General features: G+C 38.0%; 1 protein-coding gene across 3 annotated transcripts in view; it reads right to left on the reverse strand.

Annotated features, from left to right (window-relative positions):
* Positions 1-22,854, reverse strand: part of Wnk3 (WNK lysine deficient protein kinase 3) — a 135,030-nt gene that overhangs the window by 41,237 nt on the left and 70,939 nt on the right. For all 3 annotated transcript variants that reach the window (XM_057760117.1, XM_057760116.1, XM_057760115.1), the window contains one exon: positions 2,416-2,480. In XM_057760117.1, the coding sequence (XP_057616100.1) occupies positions 2,416-2,480 (65 nt within the window). The remainder of the gene's footprint in view (positions 1-2,415; positions 2,481-22,854) is intronic.

Raw genomic sequence — 22,854 nt, forward strand, 5'->3', positions numbered from 1 at the left:
TTAAATTATTTTTTGGTGAACCCTTCTAAAAACTCCTCATGAACCATCTCTGTAGATACATACAAAAAGAGATAAAAACAAAAAAATCCTTCTATGTCTTCATGTAAAATAATACACATAGCCGGGCAGTGGTGGTGCACGCCTTTAATCCCAGCACTCGGAAGGCAGAGGCAGGTGGATCTCTATGAGTTCGAGGCCAGCCTGGTCTACAAGAGCTAGTTCCAGGACAGGCTCTAAAGCTACAGAGAAACCCTGTCTCGAAAAAAAAACCAATAATAATAATAATAATACACATAAGTACAAGTAGTATAAGATTACACATTAATGCTCATGGGGCAAAGGACATAACTCATAGGTACAGTGCTTGTGTAGCATATACAAGGTCTGGGTTTCATCCCAAGCAAGCCCTTCCAATACAACCTTCTCCTGGAGTTCTTAAAAAATAGAGAAGTGGCATCAATAGGTAATAATCATTAGAGGATAAAAAAGATATAATTTGATTGTGTAATAATTTAACAATCAAAAGTTTCCTTAAAATACTAGTTTAAGACTAGAGTGCTGGTTCAATGGTAAAAAACATTTACTGGCTCTTGCAGAGGACCTGGGATCAATTCCCAGCCCCCACATGTGAAGCCATAGTTCACAACTGTCTTTAATTCTAGCTCCACTGAGTTCAATGCCTTCTTCTGACCCCTATGGGAAACAAGTACACATGTGGGGCAAATACATACATGCAGAACACTCATAAGCCTAACAAAATAAATCTAAAATATAGCTTTTGGAACAAGATGACAGAAACTCAACTTTCCTTGCTCATCTCCCCCAAGTACAACTTTAAAAGTTCTAGAAATAATAAACTAGACAATCACAGGAGCTAACCAAGACTGAAAAAATAAAAGACTATATAAGAACCCTAAAGACTTGAAAAACAAACAAACAACAGCAGCTTGACATCTCCCAATTATCTATCAGAAGGCTATCAGTCTCATTCTCATATATCCACAGTACATCCACAAAAGAAACTCATACCTAATGTCTCCTGACTCTAGCCCATTAGCCAAAGATAGATTCCTTCTTTCCTAGGAGAACTAGGAAGAGCCTCATCAACAGAATATGGACTAGATTTCCAAGAGGAAAATTCTACCCTTTGGTACCATGGTAGTACCCAATGGTGTCAGGTGAACAAAGCAGACCAGAATAGTACAAAGACTCTAAAACTAAATTTTCATTGGAACCACAGCCTGTTAAAGAGTGAGCCAGAACACATGCAATTAAACACAGGGAATGTTTAAGAAAACAGAAGATTTAATTAGAATCTATACTATCCTAACATAATGCCTAAAATATAGAAATAAAAATCAAATTCTAGGCCGGGCGGTGGTGGCGCACGCCTTTAATCCCAGCACTTGGGAGGCAGAGGCAGGCGGATCTCTGTGAGTTCGAGACCAGCCTGGTCTACAAGAGCTAGTTCCAGGACAGGCACCAAAACCACAGAGAAACCCTGTCTCGAAAAACCAAAAAAAAAAAAAAATCAAATTCTAGTCTTACCAAAAACGAAACAAATTAAAAAACAAATACCCAGGAAAATTATACCTTGAATGCAGAAAGACAATCAACAGACATAAACTTCTAAGATAAATCATATATTGAAATTGTCAGACAAGTCATAATCAAAATGATTCAGTCGACTAGAGTGCAGCTCAGTGATAGAGCACTTGTTTAATATGCACAAAGTCCTGGGTTTAGTCCCCAGTGCAAAGGAAAAAGAAAATAAAAATGTAAAGGAAAGCCAACTTCAGCAAAAGACTGAGTGGTAATGTGCTCATGTAGCATGTGGAAGGAACCAGTAATGAAAAGAATAAAAACAAAACAAAACTTCAACAGGCAACTGCAACTGGATTTGAAGCAAATGAGAAAAATAAAGTCAATGAGAAATAGAAGATTAAAAAAGAATCAAATGGAAATTATAGGACTAAACATAGAATCACAGAAATAAAACTTCACTGAATGGGAAAAAATGGTAGAATATACAGGGCAGAGAAAAGAATCAATAAGTTTAAAAAATAATAGAACTTACCCAATTTGAATAATATATAGAAAAGATTATCTTAAAAATATCAATAATGCAATTATTTATCTTGCTATGGTTTATTTTGTGAGATTAGCTGAAATCTTAATTTACATAATTTTCATTTACTTTGTAGATGAGAATACTATAAGCAATATAAAATATGGTCAATAATTTAACAATTTATATGATCACTAAATACTTAAGGAATAAAATTCATCACAATTTTATTAATCCTATACAAATACAAGAATAAAAGATTACTTTATTCAAGGGACTTTAAGCATACAATGATATGTGTTAGCATGCTACTACTGATTTCTAGGTACGAAGATTATGATACTTACCTTCGAACAAAATCTGGATTTTGAAGAGCTGCTTGTTGTTCAGCTCCTACTGGTTGGGACACAGGCTGTAAAGAGAGCAGTAATAACACCTATTATGGTAACAGCAAAGTTTATGCTAAGACATAATTTGCTACTTCAAAAAACCTCATTGTTATATATCATTTTTTAACTTTGTAAATAATGTAAAATGTCTTTATTATCCAATGCCTATATCAATCCTAATACTGACATTAATACATCAAGTATCTCTTACTCAAGGCTTTGTCATTAAAAGTTAGCAGTGCTTTGGAAGGTGTGGTGGTGCACTCCTTTTAATCTCAGCACTCCAAAGGTGGATCTCTCTGAGTTGGAGATCAGCCTGGTGTATAAAATGAGTTTCAGGCCAGCCAAAGTTATACAGTGAGATCCTGTCTTTAAAAATAATAAATAAATACCACCTAATACTTTTAATTCTTGTTTTATTATCTATCACAGAGAACAGATGAATCCTGTTCCATAAGAAAATAAATCAATGAATAAAATGTTTCTCAGGAAATTGGGAATCAGCCTACCTCAGGACCCAGCAATACCACTCTTGGGAATATACCAAAGATATGCCCAATCATACTACAAAAGCATTTGTTCAACTATGTTCAGAGCAGCATTATTTGTAAGAGCCAGAACCTGGAAACAACCTAGATGCCCTTCAATGGAAGAATGGATGAAGAAAGTGTGGAACATATACACATTAGAGTACTACTCAGTGGTAAAAAACAATGACATCTTGAATTTTGAATGCAAATGGATGGAAATAGAAAACACTATCCTGAGTGAAATAACCTAGACCCAAAAAGATGAATATGGTATGTACTCACTCATTAGTGGACTCTAGCCATAAACAAAGGACATTAAGCCTATAGTTCACAAGCCCAGAGAAGCCAAATAACAAGGTGAATTCAAAGAAAAACATATATAGATGCTCCTGGAAATTGGAAGCAAACAAGATTGCCAGGCAAAAGTTGGGAGCATGGGGTGGGGGTAGGGGTGGGGTTGGAGGAAGGGGAGGGGGGAGAGGGAAAGGAGAAGGGAAAGTCTGGAGAGAGCTTGTGGGAAAGGGAGGGTAGAGATGGGGAAAGGGCAGATATGGGAGCAGGGAAGAAGATATTTACATTAAGGGAGCCATTTTAGGGTTGGCAAGAGACTGGGCTCTAGAGGGGATCCCAGGTGTCCACGGGGATGTCCCCAGCTAGGTCCCTGGGCAGCAGAGTAGAAGGTGCCTGAACTGTCCTTGCCCCACTATCACACTGATGATTATCTCAAATATCACCATAGAATCTTTGTCCAGCGACAGATGGAGATAGAGACAGAGACCCTCATCAGAACAACGGACTGAGCTCCCAAAGGTCCAGTTGAAGGGCAGAAGGAGGGAGAAGACGAGCAAGGAAGTCAGGAACGCGAGGGGTTGTTCCACCCACTGAGACAGTGTGCCTGTTCTAAGGGGAGCTCACCAAATCCAGCTGGACCAGGACTGAACGAGCATGTGATCAAATAGGATTCTGTGGCTGACAATGGGGGCTGACTGAGAAGCCATTGATAAAGGCACTGGGACTTGTTTTTACTGCAAGTACTGGCTTTTTGGGATCCTAGTCTATATGCACAGCTTCCTAGACCTGGATGTAGGGGGGAAGGGCCTTGGACTTCTCACAGGGCAGGGTTCCCTGCCCTCTCTCAAGCAGGGATGGGGAAGGAGTAGGGGGAGTGGGGGAGTGGGAGGGGAATGGGAGAAGGGGAGGAAGTGTAAATTTTTTTTTTTATTTTGCTTTTTCAAGACAGGGTTTCTCTGTGGTTTTTTGGAGCCTGTCCTGGAACTAGCTCTTGTAGAGCAGGCTGGTCTCGAACTCACAGAGATCCGCCTACCTCTGCCTCCCAAGTGCTGGGATTAAAGGCGTGTGCCACCAACCGCCCAGCTAAGGCAAATATTTAAAGGAATTGTAGACAGCTATTAGTGGAGATCATCTAATTAGATGCTGAAAAAGCTTTCGACAAAATACAACATCCCTTCATGATAAAGGTCTTGGAGAGAGCAGGGATACAAGGAACATACCTAAACAAAATTAAGGCAATATACAGCAAGCCAAGAGCCAACATCAAACTAAAGGAAGAGAAACTCCCAGCGATTCCACTGAAATCAGGAACAAGACAAGGTTGTCCACTCTCTCCATATCTATTCAATATAGTTCTTGAGGTATTAGCTAGAGCAATAAGATACCAAAAGGAGATCAAGGGGATATAAATTGGAAAAGAAGAAGTCAAACTCTCATTGTTTGCTGATGATATGATAGTTTACATAAGTGATCCCAAAAATTCTACCAAGGAACTTCTACAACTCATAAAAACTTTCAGTAATGTAGCAAGATACAATATTAATTTGAAAAAAATCAGTAGCCCTCCTGTACACAGATGATAAATGGGCTGGGAATCAAATCAGTGAGACATCACCTTTCACAATAGCCACAAATAGCATAAAATATCTCAGAGTAACTCTAACAAACAAGTGGAAGACTTAATGACAAGAACTTTAAATCTTTCAATAAAGAAATTGAAAGAGAAACCAGAAAGTGGAAAGATCTCCCATGCTCTTGGGTAGGCAGAATTAACATAGTAAAAATGGTAATCTTACCAAAAGCAATCTACAGATTCAATGCAATGCCCATCAAAATTCTTCACAGACATTGAAAGAATGGTACTCAGCTTCATGTGGAAAGGCAAAAAAAAAACAAACAAAAAACAAAAAACAAAAAAACAAAAACAAAAACAAAAAACCCAGGATAACCAAAACAGTCCTGTACAATAAAAGAACTTCTGGAGGCATCACAATCCTTGACTTGAAACTACTAAAGAGCTACAGTACTGAAAACAGCCTGGTATTGGCTTAAGAACAGACAGGAGGGCCAATGGAAGTGAATAGAAGACCCGGATATCAGTCCACACACCTTTGAACACCTGATTTTTGACAAAGAAGCAAAAAATGTCAAATGGGAAAAAAATATATTTAACAAGTGTTGCTGGCATAACTGGATACCAACATGTAGAAGAATGATAACAGACCCATATTTATCACCATGCACAAAACTCAAGTCCAAATGGATCAAAGACTGTAACATAAAGCCAGCCACATTGAACCTTATAGAAGGGAAAATGGGAAGTACACTTCAACGCATTGGCACAGGAGACCACTTCCTAAATATAACCCCAGCAGTACATACACTGAGAGAAACAATCAATAAATGGGACCTCCAAAAACTGAAAAGCTTCTGTAAAGCAAAGGACACGGTCAACAAGACAAAACGATGACAGCCTACAGAATGGGAAAAGATCTTCACTAACCTCACATCAGACAGAGGTCTGATCTCCAAAATATACAAAGAATTCAAGAAATTGGACATCAAAAGATCACATAATCCAAAAAAATGGAGTACAGACCTAAACAGAGAACTCTCAACAGAGGAATCTAAAATGGCTGAAAGAAACTTAAGGAAATGCTAAACATCTTTAGTCATCAAAGAAATGCAAATCAGCCGGGCGGTGGTGGCGCACGCCTTTAATCCCAGCACTTGGGAGGCAGAGGCAGGCGGATCTCTGAGTTCGAGGCCAGCCTGGTCTACAAGAGCTAGTTCCGGGACAGGCACCAAAGCTACAGAGAAACCCTGCCTCGAAAAACCAAAAAAAAAAAAAAAAAAAAAAAGAAATGCAAATCAAAACAACTCTGAGATTCCTTCTTACACCTGACTCTAGAGGGGTTCCCAGGAGTCCAGAGAGATGTTCCCAACTAGGTCCTTGGGCAGCTGAGGAGAGAGAGCCTGAAATGGCCCGATTCTATAGCCATACTAACGAATATCTTGCATATCACCATAGAACCTTCATCTGGTGATGAATGGAGATAGAGACAGAGACCCACATTGGAGCACTGGACTGAGCTCCCAAGGTCTAAATGAGGAACAGAAGGAGGGAGAACATGAGCAAGGAAGTCAAGACCTCGAGGGGGGCACCCACCTACTGAGACAGGCTGATCTAATGGGAGCTCACCAAGGACAGCTGGACTGGGACTGAAAAAGCATGGAATAAAATCGGACTCTCTGAACATGTCGGACAATGAGGGCTGCTGAGAAGCCAAGGACAAAGGCACTGGGTTTTGATCCTACTGCACGTACTGGCTTTGTGGGAGCCTAGCCTGTTTGGATGCTCACCTTCCTAGACCTGGATGGAGGGGGGAGGACCTTGGACTTTCCACAGGGCAGGGAATCCAGACTGCTCTTCAGACTGGAGAGGGAGGGGGAGGGGGAGTGGGACGTAAGGAGTAGAGGGAGGGGGAGGGAAAAGGGAGGCAGGGAGGAGGCAGAAATTAAAAAAAAAAAAAAGAATGTCCAAGATTAAAAACACTGATGACAACTTATGCTGGAGAGGTTGTGGGAAAAGGGAACACTTCTACATTGCTGGTGGGAAAGCAAGCTGGTACAGCCTCTTTGAATGTCAGTGTGGCAATTTCTCAGAAAATTAGGAAACAACTTTCCTCAAGACCCAGAAATACCACTTTTGGGTATATATCCAAAGGATGCTCAATCGTGCCACAAAGACAGGTACTCAACTGTGTTCTTAGCAGCATTGTTTGTCATAGCCAGAACCTGGAAACAACCTAAATGCCCCTCGATTGAAGAATGGATACGGAAAATGTGGTACATTTTCACAATGGAGTACTACAGAGCAGAAAAAAAACGACATCTCAAATTTTTCAGGAAAATGGATGGAGCTAGAAAACATTATTTTGAGTGAGGTAACCCAGACACAGAAAGACAATTATCACATTTACTCTCTCATAAGTGGTTTTTAAACATAAAGCAAAAGCCGGGCGGTGGTGGCGCACGCCTTTAATCCCAGCACTTGGGAGGCAGAGGCAGGCGGATCTCTGTGAGTTTGAGAACAGCCTGGTCTATAAGAGCTAGTTCCAGGACAGGCTCCAAAACCACAGAGAAACCCTGTCTCGAAAAACCAATAAATAAATAAATAAATAGCAAAGAAAACCAGCCTACAAATCACAATCCCAGAGAACTTAAACAACAATGAGGACCCTAAGAGAGCCATACACAGATCTAATCTACATGGGAAGTAGAAAAAGAGAAGATCTCCTGAGTAAATTGGGAGCATGTAGACCTTGGGGGAGGGTTGAAGGCGAGGGGAGAGGCAGGAAGGGGAGCAGAAAAAAACGTAGAGCTCAATAAAAAAATCAATAAAAAGACTATAAAACATTTAAAAAAAACCGTACTTACCCCTACCACGCAAATAGAAGATAAAGCTAAAGAACTGTTTAATATTAAAACAAACTTTTAAAAAGGCTCATAGATTTCTAACAATTATATGAAAAGATATTCATTGTCGTTGCTTGTCCAGAAAATGCAAGTAGGTCAGAAAGATGGCTTAGTGGGTAAACGTACTTGCTGCAAAACCTGACATCCAAGTTCAATCAATGTCTACGACCAACATGGTGGAAGGAGAGAACCAACTCCCAGGTTGTCCTCTAACCTCCATACATGCACATGCATGAGCGTGCACACACACAACTTAATGTAAACAACAATCAAAATTTAAAACTGCACTATTTCAAAACACCTATGACAGCAGCTGGAATGTAAGAGAATGACAGTAAATAGTGTTTATAAGGCTATAGAGCAGACAGAAGTCTCACATGCTGCAAATGTGAATGGGTTTTTTAATAACTGCTTTAGAAGAATTTTCAAACATAATCTAGTGCAACTAAATATACATTTAGCCTGTAATCAAGCAATCCCAAATCTAGGTATGTATGTAAGGGAAATGAGTACATATGTTTACCAGAAAATGTACAGAAAGGTTAACTGACATTAGCATTACACAAATCAATAGTCTACCTTCATACAGATGTAGCTAGGGGTGATGGCGTAGCTCAGTGGTAGTATGTACAAGGTGACCAGTTCAACCTCAACACTCATAAGGTTGTAGGGGGTAACAAAGCTCAAATAAAAATAAACAATTCCACTGATTTCATGAATGAAAAAGTAGCAAGATAGGCTAATAAAAAATTTCTCATGTGTTTTTACAAATAAATATACAACTCAATATGCTAGAATGTATATTTATTCATTAAAATAATACATAACGTTGTAGAGACAACATTTTAACATGGAAGCCAGGGATGCAGCCCAGCATTGAGGAACGGATTGGATAACCAGAAAGCTCCCCTAGTACTAACAGTTCCATGATTTAAAATTCTGCTAGGATTTGTATGTGGCACAGTCCTTAGACTCAACAGTCAATTCAATACCAGTTATTTCTCCATGGGTGGGTCCAGATTAAGGTTCAAGGCACATTTCATTGAATCTACACTTGACAATTCTATCAAATTTTCCTGATTCCACTACATTTCTATAAAGTGCCAGGCCTTAAGACTTGTGTATGTATATTACAACAAGAATGTCATCACCCAGAAAGACTCACTGAGCCCATTAGCAACTGTTTCACTGAGCCTAATAACTTTGTCAACAAAGTACAATAAGATAAGCGTCTCTGACTCAAGCTTAAACTGATTAACATGCAAAATGACTAATTTTAAATAAGTACAACCTTATTGGTCTGTATAATGTTACGTGTGTGTGTGTGTGGTTTCATGGCTAACCAATTGGTATTAGATAATCAACTGATGTACTTTTCCTGGAGAAGACCTTTTCTCTTGCTCTCAGCATTCCTTAGCTTCCTGTAATTCTTTGTGTAGGGTTGAAGTCTATGTATACACATGTACATATATGTATGTAATGACAATTAATGAAAGAGTTCACAAATTTGAAAACGAACAAGAAGGGGTATGTGAGAAAAAGAGCACTCAATGGAAGACATAGAAACTATGCTTAAGGGGAAAAACAGAGAAGTGTGGGTGAAAGTAAGATTCTGTCATGACAGACAAACTAGTGTATGATAATTAACAATGGCAAAAAATGCCACTGCCAACAGAAATCAAAAATAGAAAACGTGAGAATATTTTTGTTAGGCTAGCTACTTCTGGTGAGTCATGTTCCAGCGATTTTGAAACAAACTTTTGTTCCTTTGAAAAGAAATCTGGAAGGAACATAATTCACACTTCAATTATTAAATAAAACAATTTCAAATATAGTATTACATTAATCATTCATACAAAATGTTCATACACTGCTGGAGATACAGCTTAGCAGTAGGGTGCTTGCCTAGCATGTACATGGTCCTGGGTTTAATCTACACCACCAAAAAAGTCTGTGTGTAAGATGTTTAAAAACAAAGAACAAACATTTAAATGTCATAAATTAGAGTCCTTTTATAAAAAGTTCATTCTTCTGAAATTGGCAAATACATCTTTTTCTGTCCAATAACACGCAGTATTGTTTAATCAAATTCCAGATAGATATTGGAAAATCTTGTGTGTGCGTGTGTGTGTGTGTAATAGAAAAGTCCTTAGTAAATGATGGACACTAAGTAATTACAGAGATATTTATATTGAACAAAATTTATCAAAATACTTATAGCAATTTTAACTATGGTTCAATAATTCTAGAAAACATCAATGAACTCATTTGTCAAAGAATCTTTACAAATGTAAAGGAATATTTCTCATTAATACTCAAAACTTACTATTCATATTAAAGATAAGTATTCAAGGATATAGAGTTGGGGCATATATTTTAATCACAAAGCACAAACTTTATTAAACAGAATTCATAATGGTGATGAATTCTACAGATGCAATGAATGTGCAAACCCTTTATTACATAACTTTCAATAGACACCAAAGAATTCACAAAAGAGAGTATGCCCACAGATGCAAAGAATGTGGCAAAACCTTTAGCTGTTCCTGAAACCTCAACACCAGAGAGTTCATACAGGAGGAAACTCCCACAAATACAAAAACCAAGGTAAAATCTTTCACCAGTATTCAAATCTTAGGAAACATCACAAAATTCACAGGGAAGAGAGAACTTACAGAAGAATGTGGCAAAGCCTTTAACCACAGTTAAATATTATGAAACACTAAAGGATTCATATATGAGAGAAAGCACACAACTGTAAAATATGTGGCAAAGTCTTTCATCATTTTTCATAGCTTACTGGATACCAGAATTCATAATAGAGAGAAGTCCTATAAAAATCTTTAACTAAAATCCAAATCATTTTTTAAGATTTATTTATTTATTATGTATACAGTGTTCTATCTTCATGTATGCCACCAGACCAGAAGAGTGTACTAGATCTCATTATAGATGGTTGTGAGCCACTATGTGGTTGCTGGGAATTGAACTCAGGACCTCTGGAAGAGCAGGCAGTGCTCTTAACCTCTGAGCCATCTCTCCAGCCCCTCCAAATCATTTTTTAGTTCAGAGTTCACACTGGATTCAACCTTTATACATACAATCCCTATAGGAAGATCTTTGTCCAAAATACACACCACATATATGCACAAACATGCATTTATACATACACATACACCAATTTAAAAAATAAAATAATAAAAGAACTTAAATAGACACAAGTTTTCAATGTTCTACTTGAAATACTAACATATCAATATCAGTAGGGTATAATAAGAGTGTGTGTGTGTATATATATATAAACATGTAATAACAATTGATGAAAGAGAAATCCATGAATTTGAAGGAGAGTAGGGAAGAGTAGATGTGAGAGTTTGGAGGGAAGGGAGAAATGTTGTAATTAAAATATAATCCAAAAATAAACAGAAAAATGATTTAATACATATACAAATATATAATCAGTATTACAGAAATCAATAAGAAACCCAATTATAGGCATAATTACATTCAAAACAGTATAAATAAAACAAGTTTTGAAATCCTTATATAAGTAATTCACAAGCAGACAAGGAAAGAGAAAAAAGGAATGAGAGACTGAATAAAATAAAAATCAAATACTTGAAATGCAAGATTTAAGTACTAACATATCAATAATTAAAAGAACATGGCAGAATAAATTTAAATAACATGGACTAAAAACCAACTACATGTTTATTATAAAAAATTTACTTTAAACACAAAACAGATAAGTTGAAACAATGAGGAAAAATGCATCATGGTGATGTTATCAAAAGAAAGTGAATATTTACACTTCAAAATAAAGAGAATTACTAGGTATAAAAGGGAAGATAAATAAAAAGAGCAATCTACCAAATAAGAAAGCTTCAAAATAGATGGAAGGGCTCCTGTGGCATTCTTGTTACTGTCCATCTCAATGCCCTTGATATGTTTTCAATAAATATGTTTTCTTAATTGAAAAAAAAAACAGCCAGGCAGTGGTGGCATACAGTTTTAATCCCAGCACTCAGTAAGCTGAGGCAGGTGGATCTCTGAGTTTGAGGCAAGCCTGGTCTACAACGTAAATGCCAAGACAGCCAGAGCTGTTATACAGAGAAATCCTATCTCGAAAAACCAAATTAAATAAATAACTGGGCTTAAGAAATACATGAACGTACTTTACTTGAATATTTCAATACTTTATTCTCAGGAATTGATAGATCCTCTAGATATAAAACTAATAAGGATGTAGAAAAACAGAACTGTTATCTCTCATGAACTTAAGATTCAAAAATTCTCAACAAATATTAGTATATCAAATATGGTAATTTATTAAAAATGCCATGCTGTGTCCAAATAACTTTATGCCAAGGATACAAGGTTATTTCAATATTTGAAAACAACTTCCAAGCATGGTGGTTTATGCCTGTAATTCTAGCACTCAGGAAGCTAAGGTACAATGATTGGTACAAATTCGAATATGGTTTGGGCAACTTAGTGCTCCAGAGCAGCCAGAATTACAGTGTGAGTCACCATTTAAAATAACTGTCAGTGGACTAGAGAGGTGGTTCAATGAAAAAGAGATGTACTGCTCTTCCAGAAGACCTGAGTTCAATTCCCAGAACCCACAGCAGGCAGCTCATAAATGCCTGCATTAGTGATATAAGAAAAATCAGTTGTCTCTGTATATGTAAGCAATATATAATCTCAAACAAAAATTAAGAAAATTATTTCAACTGGACATGTTCCATATAATACTAACTTCTTGTGAGATGGGGACAGAAGATCAAGAAATTTAAAGGTCAGCCTGAGAAACCAAGTGAAATCCTATCTCAACATAAAATAAAAAGCTAGGCATGGTGCCATAGATTTTTAATCTTAATGCATAAACCTGTAGTATGGGCAGCCCATTTTTTTTAAGAGCCGCCATAAATGGGCTGCCTGTGCATGCTTAAGCATAGCCAGGGCATAAATGATGATAATGATGATTCAAGAAGTGGAGGCAGGAGGATCACAAGTTCAAAACCTGATTCAGTTAAAGAGTGGGTTCAAAGCTATCCTGGGCAACATAGTGAACCCTAGTCTCAAAAATAAAAAATATGGGGCTGAGAAGATGGCTCAGCAGGACATGTATTTGCTAAGCAAGTATGAAGAACTGAGTTCAAATTCTTAGAACCCATGGAAAACTGGGTGTGGCAGTAGAGTGCTCCTATGGCAAGATGGCAAGTATAAACAGGAGAATCTTCAGAAAATCCTGGGCCAGTTAGCATGGCTTACATAACGGTGAACCACAGAAAAGACCCATCAGATGAGGATCAAAATCTGAACGTCCTTTGAATTTCACATGTATATCATGATATATGCCTGCCCATACTGAGCAGACAAACTACTTTTTTTGAAGTAAGGCTGGGGATGTAGTTCAGTGAGAAAATGTTAGCAAAAATATGCGTGGAGTCCTAGATTGAATCCCTACTATCACAATAAATTAAAAAATCATAAATAAATAAATTTAAAAGGACTGAGATGTGGTGACACAAAGAAACCATGTCTTGAAAAAGAAAAAGAAGTTATACTTTTTTGAATAATTCAGAAAGCATGTAGGCTTCTAAAACAGGATGGCTAGGACCAGAATGCTACTGTCAAAAATAGTTTGAGTAAATGGTCCTTGAAAAACTAGATATGCACATGCAGGGAATGAAACTGAACCTCACCTCCAAGTATACAGAAAAATTAATCCACAGTAGATCAAAGACCTGCATGTAAGAACCAAAATACAAAACTCCTAAAAGAAAATTTAGGTGTAAATATTCATAATTTTGAATTAGGGAATATCTTCTTAGGTGTAACATGAAATGCAGAAAACAATCAAAGAAAACATAAATTGAATCATGCCACAAAAGACATCAATAAAGAAAAAGACATGCAGACTTGGAAAACTATAAGTAATACATGACAAAAGTCTAGTATTGAAAATGTAAAAATAATTCTTACAATTAAATCATAAAATTGAAAAATTAAAAATGGGCAAAATACTTCACTAGGTATTCCTCTGAAGAAATTAAGATATAAAAAGGCCCTAAGAATATATGAAAAGATGTTCACCACCAGTTGTCTTCTGGGATATACAAATCAAAACCACATGGAGACTGTTTTTCATACCTACAAAAGGGGGCCATAATCAAACTGTTAAGAATGTGGAGATGGCAATGTGGTTTCAATAAATCATGTTGAAATAAATAATGAGATATCAAAAAATAAACATCTACCCTTTACTTCATATCATTCATAAAAATTAACTGAAAAATGTACATAGACATTAACAAAAGACACCCCACCAAAAAAAACCTCATAAAACATTTCAGAGTATCTTTGGAACATAGGAACAAAGGTTTCTTAGGTCATACAAAGCATTAACCACAACAATTAGTTTTCATCAATTAGATTCCTCAAATTAAATACTTTGTCTCATAACTGAGAACATTACAAAAATGAATGGGGCAAGTCATCACTTTGAGAATATATTGTAAAGCATGTATTGGAGAAAGGACTGGTAGAATGATGAATATTTTTATAAAGAACTCCTATAAGTCAATAAAAAGAACAAAATAAAATGGACAAATGAACTAGATGTTTAACAAAAAAGTATTTTAGTGATATTTTGTGTTTTATCAAATAAAATTTGCCTGAAGATCAGAGTACAGAGCTAAGCCACTAGAGGCCAGGGAGTGGTGGCACACCCTTTAATCACAGGACCTGGGAGACAGAGGCAGAAGGGCTTCTGTTAGTTCAAGGCCACCCTGGGCTAGATGAGATTGAATCTGTCTGACAGAGAAACAGAGCTCACACAAAGGTGATCCCAGCACTTGGTATCCCACCCCTTTAGCCCCAGCACTAGGGAGATGGCTGGGCAGAGAGAGAAATATAAGGCAGGAGGAGACAGGAGCTCAGTGCAGTCTGAGGATGCAGTCTGAAGCAGTCAGTCTGAGGACACAGTCTGAGAAGGCAGTCTGAGGACAGGATTGGCCATTTAGTCTGAGAATTCAGTAGAAGTAAAAGGTCTCTAGTGGCTGGCTGTACTGCGTCTCTGATCTCTCAGCTTTCACCCCCCCCCCCCCATATCTGACTCTGGGTTTTTATTAAGAACAATTAGAATTCATGCTACCAAGCACAGAATGACAGAAGTGGTGCTCAATATCACAGACACAGGAAAACAAAAGCACAATGAGGCATTGGAGAGATTGCTCAGTTGTTAAGAGCATATATTGCTGCTGCTGAGGTTCAGTTACCAGTACACACGTCAGGCAGCTTATAAACACTTGTGACTCCAGCTCCAGCAGATTTGATGCCTCTGGCCTCCAAGGTCATCTGCACACATTTGCACGTGGTGCACACACACATAATTTAAAATAAATGTTTTAAAAACCCACAATGAGAGTCACTAACATCCACCAGAGTCACTAAAACTAAAAACACCAAACTAGACATAATGGCACAGGCCTATAATCCCAGAACATGGAAAGTTGAGGCAGGAGAATCACAAATGCAAGGCCAGTCTCAGCTATGTCACAAATTTAAGACCCTGTCTAAAAAAAATAGTTTTAAGACCCCACATGTTGGTCAAGGTGAGGAACTCTCAATACATTGCTGATGCTAGTGTAAAATAGTGCAGGCACTTTTGAATACTGCTAATTTCTCTCTCTCTCTCTCTCTCTCTCTCTCTCTCTCTCTCTCTCTCTCTCTCTCTCTCTCTCCTTTCCTCCATTCCTCCCTCCCTTTTCCTCTCCTTCCCCCCCTCCTCTTTCTCACTATCTTTCTCACTGCCTCCCTCCCTCCCTCCCTTCCTCTCTTCCTCCCTCCCTTCCTCTCTTCCTTCCTCCCTCCTTCATTTTTCCTTCAACAGAGTCTCCACTATGCAGCCTTAGTTGGTCGGGAAATTTATTAAGGAAACCATGCTCCTATCTCCAGAGTGCTGTGTTAAAGGCATGTGCTATCACACTTGGCAGATTTCTTTAAAAGTACCATAATAAAATAGCATAACCATTTACTCTATGCCCCAAGGAACCATATCCCTAGCTGTTATCCATGACAAATAAAATATGATCACAAAAAGAATGTTCAAAGCAGTTTTAGTCATACTAGCCAAAAGCTTCATAAAGCATTCCAGTGTTAAAAAGTAGTTTTTTTCATAACTAGGATTATTCTGCAGTAAAATAGTAAGCTACTTTTATATAAAAATGGCTCAGTCTCAAAAATATGTTCAATAAGAGAAGCCTCACCCAAGTATATGTATATATATTTTTTTGTTATATTTTTATGGTTTATTTAACTTTATTTTATGTGCATTGGTATGAAAGTGTCAGATCCCCTGGAACTGATCTTCAGACAGTTGCGAGCTGCCATGTGGGTGCTGGGAATTGAACCCGGGTCCTCTGGAAGAGCAGTCAGTGCTCTTAACCACTGAGCCATCTCTCCAGCCTCCCAAATATATATTGTAGTATCCCACTTATATGAATGTCTAAAACAGACTAGACTCACCTATGCTTAAAAAAAAATCAATGGTTGTTGACATTGATATAGTATATAGAGGACTTACAAAGAAGAGGTATGAGGGAATTTTCTGAAGCAATAGAAGCAGAATTATATTGGTAGGCAAACTGTGACCTATAGGACAAATCTGGTGAAACATCTATTTTTACAAACTAAGTTTTACTGGAACAGAGACATGTCTGTTTGCTTACAATTTATCTATGATTGCTTTCATGCAATAACAGTGAAACTCAATAGTTGCAGCAGAGATTATATAGCACACAAACCCTAAATCACTGTCTAGGTTTTTACAGAAAGTTTATCAATATGTTTACAAAAGTATATATATATATATATATCCACCCTGACAATGTCTTCGGTAACTTAGCATTTGTCAAAACTTACTAAATTAGGGCTGGAGAGATGGTTCTGTGGTTAAGAGCACTAACTACTCTTCCAGAGGTGCTGAGCTCAATTCCCAGCAACCACAAGGTGGCTCACAACCATCTGTGGCAAGATCTGGTGCCCTCTTCTGGTCTGCAGGCATACATGCAGACAAAACACTAGACATACTAAATAAATCTTTTAAAAAATGTGTTTCCTTAAAAAAACTTACTGAATTATGGTATATGCCTTCTACTGTATGTAAATTTAATAAAAATACTGAGGCCTAGTTAAGAATACTTGTAAAACAGTATTATAAAGAATAAATATTATATATTATTTTAACTTTGAAGTGCATCAGAAAAATAAGATGGCAATAAAATAAAGAAGTAATATTCTGTATCAAGTAGTCAAGCTACAGCCTTCAAGTTCAACCTGATTATCAAAGTAGGTTTGTAATAGAGCATATATAACAACAGTTAATGATAAATTTTAAGTAGTAGACATAAGGGTGTTAATACAATATTTTCAACTATTCTGTATCTCTGAAGATTTTCAAATAAATTTCCAGGGAATAATTTAATTATGGAAGGGAAATATAAAACACATGTAATCTGCCCAGAGTACTATTCTGACTCAAAATGCTTTCTGAACTCATTTATTTCAAATAACTCAATCCAGGAAAGTTATGTCCTATGTAAAGAAACTACCATTGCAAAGACACGGCTTTGCTCATTTCTGCTTGGAATCAGTGTGTACACACTGAAATTCACTATTATTTATGTCCTTAACAAACAGGGAATTTTATAACAACATATAATAGATGAGGTAGCAGTTGTTTGAAATAGTAATATGCCATCACTAGAAAATAACTCTTATAGCACAACACACCCTTTACCAATGAACTGCACAGAATTCTATTAACTCTATATTTAAGTCAGACTTCCAGATACCTCTAAAGCAGAGCAGAAGAGAAAAACAACAACAATAAAACAGCCAAAACCCAGATCCTCCATTCTATCCTTTAACTAATTAAATCACTTTCATAAGTCAACTTACTAACATTATTCTAATTCTGGTAAGGGAGGGTAACTAATAAAAGGGCTGTGCAGTATGATTGTATTCACAGTCTCTAAAGCCAGGTGCTCTGGATTCAAATGCTTCCTATCTTTTATGGTACAAGGGATGATACTTAACCCTTGATCATTAACTTCATTATTATTAAAATGAGAATAATAACAATAACAAAGGTTTCTAAAAGTGTCCTATTTGTCTGTTTGTTAGAATGATGTGGCCATAGTATATCTGTGTGAGTGTGTAAATGTGTTTTCGTGATGTGCTCAATTTAAGTTTCTGTATGCATGTGTGCTAGTGTTAAAACACATGGGTAGCTGCCATTTTAACCTCACTGCCATCTTTGGTAAGGGTACTCATGTGTGCTAGTCCACCATCTTTGATAAGGGTACCCACATGTGCTAGTCTGCCATCTTTAGTAAAGGTGACCACATGTGGTAATCCGCCATCTTTGGTAAGAGTACCCACATGTGCTAGTATTATTTGACTTCTTAAAATACCCCTTATAATCTTCTTATAGTTACTAGCATTGATAAACTGTAACTAATTAGATAAAATACATGCCTAAATTTAGCTTATATGCCAGTTTAAATAACAGGTAATGGTACCTAGTTCTCAAGTCCCTTTACAGATTTGAAGGTATAGCATTTTAACAAAAAGTTTCTAACACAGACCTGCCAGCTTCTGCAGCACCCTTTAACTTCTCCAAGAAGACAGAAGACCTTCCACCTCCAGGCCTTTGCCTTTGGATTTAGCAAACCCACCCACACAGCAAAAAAGCGGCCACTCACCTCTTCAGCTTCCTGGATGCCATTCGGGGAATCGATGCCAAGATGGGTAGACTAAATCTTCCCCTCAAAGGAAAAATCTTTGGGCCTCTCATACTCAGTAGCTAACAGCAAGCACTGTTTCTAAGACTGGTGTTCTCCAATGACCAAGGAGAGGATTTGGGATGGCCTGCATAGCTAAAAATCTGTCTCATTTATCTGTCCCAAATCTGTCTAATGGCATTTGACAACCTAAGGTACTGTTAATTTATTACTTCCTCCATGACAGTTAATGAAGTTTCCTGCTAAAAGACAGACAGGTGTGCCTAATGGGTTTCAGGTGTATCTTAAAAAATCCAGTGTTCCTAATTCCTTTAATTGTTTTATGACACCACGATGTAAATCTGTTCCAGTTCTCTTACAGGTTCCAGGAAAAAGTTCTGCTACACTAACCCCAGCCACTTTTAAGCATATTTTACAGGTCACTCCTGCTGTCTGGGCCAAGATCAACTCACAAAGTGCTCTTCAGCTCTCCAGACAACGCCAACATCTACACCAGCTCCTGGGACTTCATTCAGCATTGGTACCAACTAGTTATTCTGGATCAAGGACACCTGCCAACTAAAATCTGGTTTTATTTGCTATTGTGTCCCATCCCATGGCTAGCCCCATTTCATATGGCCAATAATAATAATAATAATAATAATTTTTTTTTCTCCTAGCCACCTATCTTCTCATCTTCCTCAAAAAAGCAGCTGCCTGAGGACTCCAGAATGACAGCAAACTGGATATGCTCCAGCGACACCTCTGCTGAGTGTGAGGGCACCAACTCCCAGCTCTTTCCTCTCCCATGTCACCCCATGTCCACAGGATGTAGCCAGACTTGAACCGACGTCCCTATATCCAATAACTCTGAGTTGTATGATTGAAAGTGAGACCCCAGCACCCTGACACCCATATATCCAAGGAGTCTGGGATGATTGGAAGCGCCACCCCAGTCCTTGGCATTCATCCTGGGGATTCCAACGGAGCAGAACACTCCATCTCAAGTCTCCTCCTGGGAGTTGCCTTGGGCTAGACTCCACTTCCAGACTCCAACTCCCGGCTTGTCAAGTGCTGACCCCTCCCCAGGGAGGGTCAGGACCACTACCACAGATATTTAGATTGGTGCTGGAAAAAGGAACACATGGTCTCTGGGGCTTGCATGGGCTCCTCTCTCTGTCATGCTGTCCTGGTCCACCCGAGATTGTGGCATTTATTAAACGTGGGCATTTTTGATTTGGTCTAATTTGGTTTGATTGGAGTTCCTCGCGCTGGTGGAGAGGCTCTTCTTAACAACTCCTATGACTGATATAATGCTTTTAAAATGGGGGGTGCTGGAAAGATAGCTCAGTGATAGATCATCATCTATTACCCCGTGTTCAATTCCTATCACCACCAAAAAACCAAAACAAAACAAAACAAAAAACAAACAAACAAAAAAAAACTGATTTATTCAAAGAATGGGCTTGAAACCTAAACAGAATTCGCAAAAGAAGAAATAAAAATGGCTAAGAAATATCTTTTAAAGTGCTTATGAACAGGGCTGGTAAGCTTGCTCAGTGGTTAAGAGCACTGATTGTTCTTCCAGACTACTTGGGTTCAATTCCCAGCACCCATATGGCAGCTCACAACTGTCTTTAACTCTAGTTCTAGGGGATTCAACATCTTCATACCAATGCACATAAAATAAAGTTAAACAAATTATTTTTTAAGATGCTTATGGACCCTAGCAATTAGAAAAATGCAAATCAAAACAACTTTGAGATTTCATCTTATTCCAGTTCCAGCAAAAGTCAGCAAAACAACCAACAACAAATATTAGAGAGCATGTGGGAAGAAGGGAATATTTATTAGCTATTGATAGGACTGTAAATCAGTCCAATCACTCTGGGAATCAATGTGAAGAATCCTCAAAAAGCTAAAAATAAATCTACTATATGATCCAGCTATACACCCCTTGGCATATACCCAAAGGACTCAATGTTAGTCCACAGACAACTTTCTTAGCTATGTTCATTGATGTTCTATTGACAATAGCTTAAAAAACAGAAATAACCTAAGTGTTCTTCACCTGATGAGAGGAAGTATAATATAAAGAAACATGAAATCATGAGCTTGAAAGTAAACAGATGTAAACTAGGAAAGAGTAAGGTAACTCAGACCCAGAAAGATAAACATCACATGTACTCTTGTCATTTGAGGTTCCCAGCTCCCAATTCCTAGATGTGAGAATATAACCTGGAGTTAAGTGCAGAAGACAGGAAAGTAAAAAGAAGTGCTTTGTATGTGTGCCGTGGGCAGGTAGGAGCAATAAGAGAAGGGAGTAATTGGATACAAATGATCTGAAAGGGAAAATGAGAAAGGGGAAACTTTATTAGTAAAAAGGACGGAGAAAGGGGCTGGAGAGATGGCTCAGAGGTTAAGAGCATTGCCTGTTCTTCCAAAGGTCCTGAGTTCAATTCCCAGCAACCACATGGTGGCTCACAACCATCTGTAATGGGGTCTGGTGCCCCCTGCTGGCCTGCAGGCATACACGCAGACAGAATACTGTACACATAATAAATATTTTTTAAAAAGGATGCAGAAAAATATGGGAAGGAGGAAAGAGGATAAATACCAGAAGGATGTCTTAAAAAGTCATTAGGAATTATACTGTCAATGATCTACCTAAAAATACCTATAATACAAGTGTGTGTATGTATGTAATTTTCTCATTTGAACTGACAATTCTCCCTTGCAAGAGCCATAAACTATCTACTAAAAACTCCAACACCAGATATGAGAAAGCCACTTTTGAATTGTTGATCAGAGTTGTCCAAGAGACTCCTAAAACATTACATGCTATTGTTGTTGCTCTTAGTTGCCCCAGAGGTGGAAGTCCCTACTGCTGAAAATACCAGGCACAGACAGAGGCCCCGTGTTGGAACTAATATGAAGGTTTTCTTCTGGAGAATTAGCTTTCGTAGTAGAGGCACCATGCAAGCTTCTATGGAGGGAAGCAGCCAACAGTTCTACCTGGCTATGATAACACCTGTGAACTACAAGAACCAGCAAGATATGATATTCTTAAGGGTGCAGTAGTGACATGTATATTTGGTGATAAGCAAACTCTCTAGTTGGAATTAAGGTCTACTGCGCCAGATGAAAACCATGACTGGTACTGAAAACTTAGAAAACTACCAATCAAAATGCAGAGTTGTGGATCCTAGTCATAACTAATACATCTACAACAGAACTGCCATACATAGCAGTCATAGGAGTCGTAGCAGAAGAGAGGCAAAAGGACTATAACAGCCAGAGGATCAGGGAGTTTTCTATGAGATTGTGTCTCCTAGTAATGTCAAATGCTACACTAATAAAGACTAATATGAATGACTAAACATGAGCTGAACAAGGATAACAACAACAGACATGCCAAAGGAGAAAAGATCATGAGGCTTCAACGCTAGACAAACCACCACAGGCAACTACAGAATCTGAGAACAGGTGAAACTGTCTTCACCCAAGATGAGCTTTCCTAAGACCAATGGTCAGTCCTGAAAACATACATACACGTAACATCATATGGACTGAACAGGCTGTATTTATGTATTTAGAAACACACGCATACATACTGAGGTGGTTTGAATGAGAAGGGCCACCAGCCTCATATATAATTGGATAAGAAGCTTATATGGAATATGCTGTGACCCCAATTGTTATACAACATAAAGCAGATGCTCAAGGCTGGCAGTGAATAATCAGGCTGTGTTGAAAGCCTGTGTAGGTTAGCTATGCTAAGAAAGTAATTTGTTCTGGGGATGTATCACACAGGGCAGCTGCTCAGGAACTTTCAGTGGTGGGAAAAGTGGTGCTTCTGTGGGTGGCTCTGAATAAATGTTTTGAATAGGTTAAGATGATTTGGTTCCCAGGACCAAATCACACTTTTAGAAACACCCTTTGGCTGCTGCTGACTTGAAAGAGCTTCAGACCCTTACAGAATACAACCTTGGTGAACATTCTCCTGTGGTGCTTCCATATTAAGTTGTGAAAATCAAAGCTACTGCTGAATAGTGGCTTGGAAATAAGAATCATTCAAATACATCTGTCTTTGTGGCACTGTAGAACCTGGAGTCATACATTCCTGATGTACCACTGGATAAGGCTTTGATATTGACTGTACTTTTTGCAATGACTGGTAGGTCCCCCAAAGCCTCCCAATAGAATTAGAAGGGAAACAAGCTTTGCCAGCAGTATTCTGTGTACTGCTCACATTTTGGGCAGAAGAATGATTTAATAAAGTTTGAAGATAATTAACTGGAAAGAAA

Source organism: Chionomys nivalis, chromosome X (assembly GCF_950005125.1).
Source record: "Chionomys nivalis chromosome X, mChiNiv1.1, whole genome shotgun sequence".
Lineage (NCBI taxonomy): Eukaryota > Metazoa > Chordata > Mammalia > Rodentia > Cricetidae > Chionomys > Chionomys nivalis.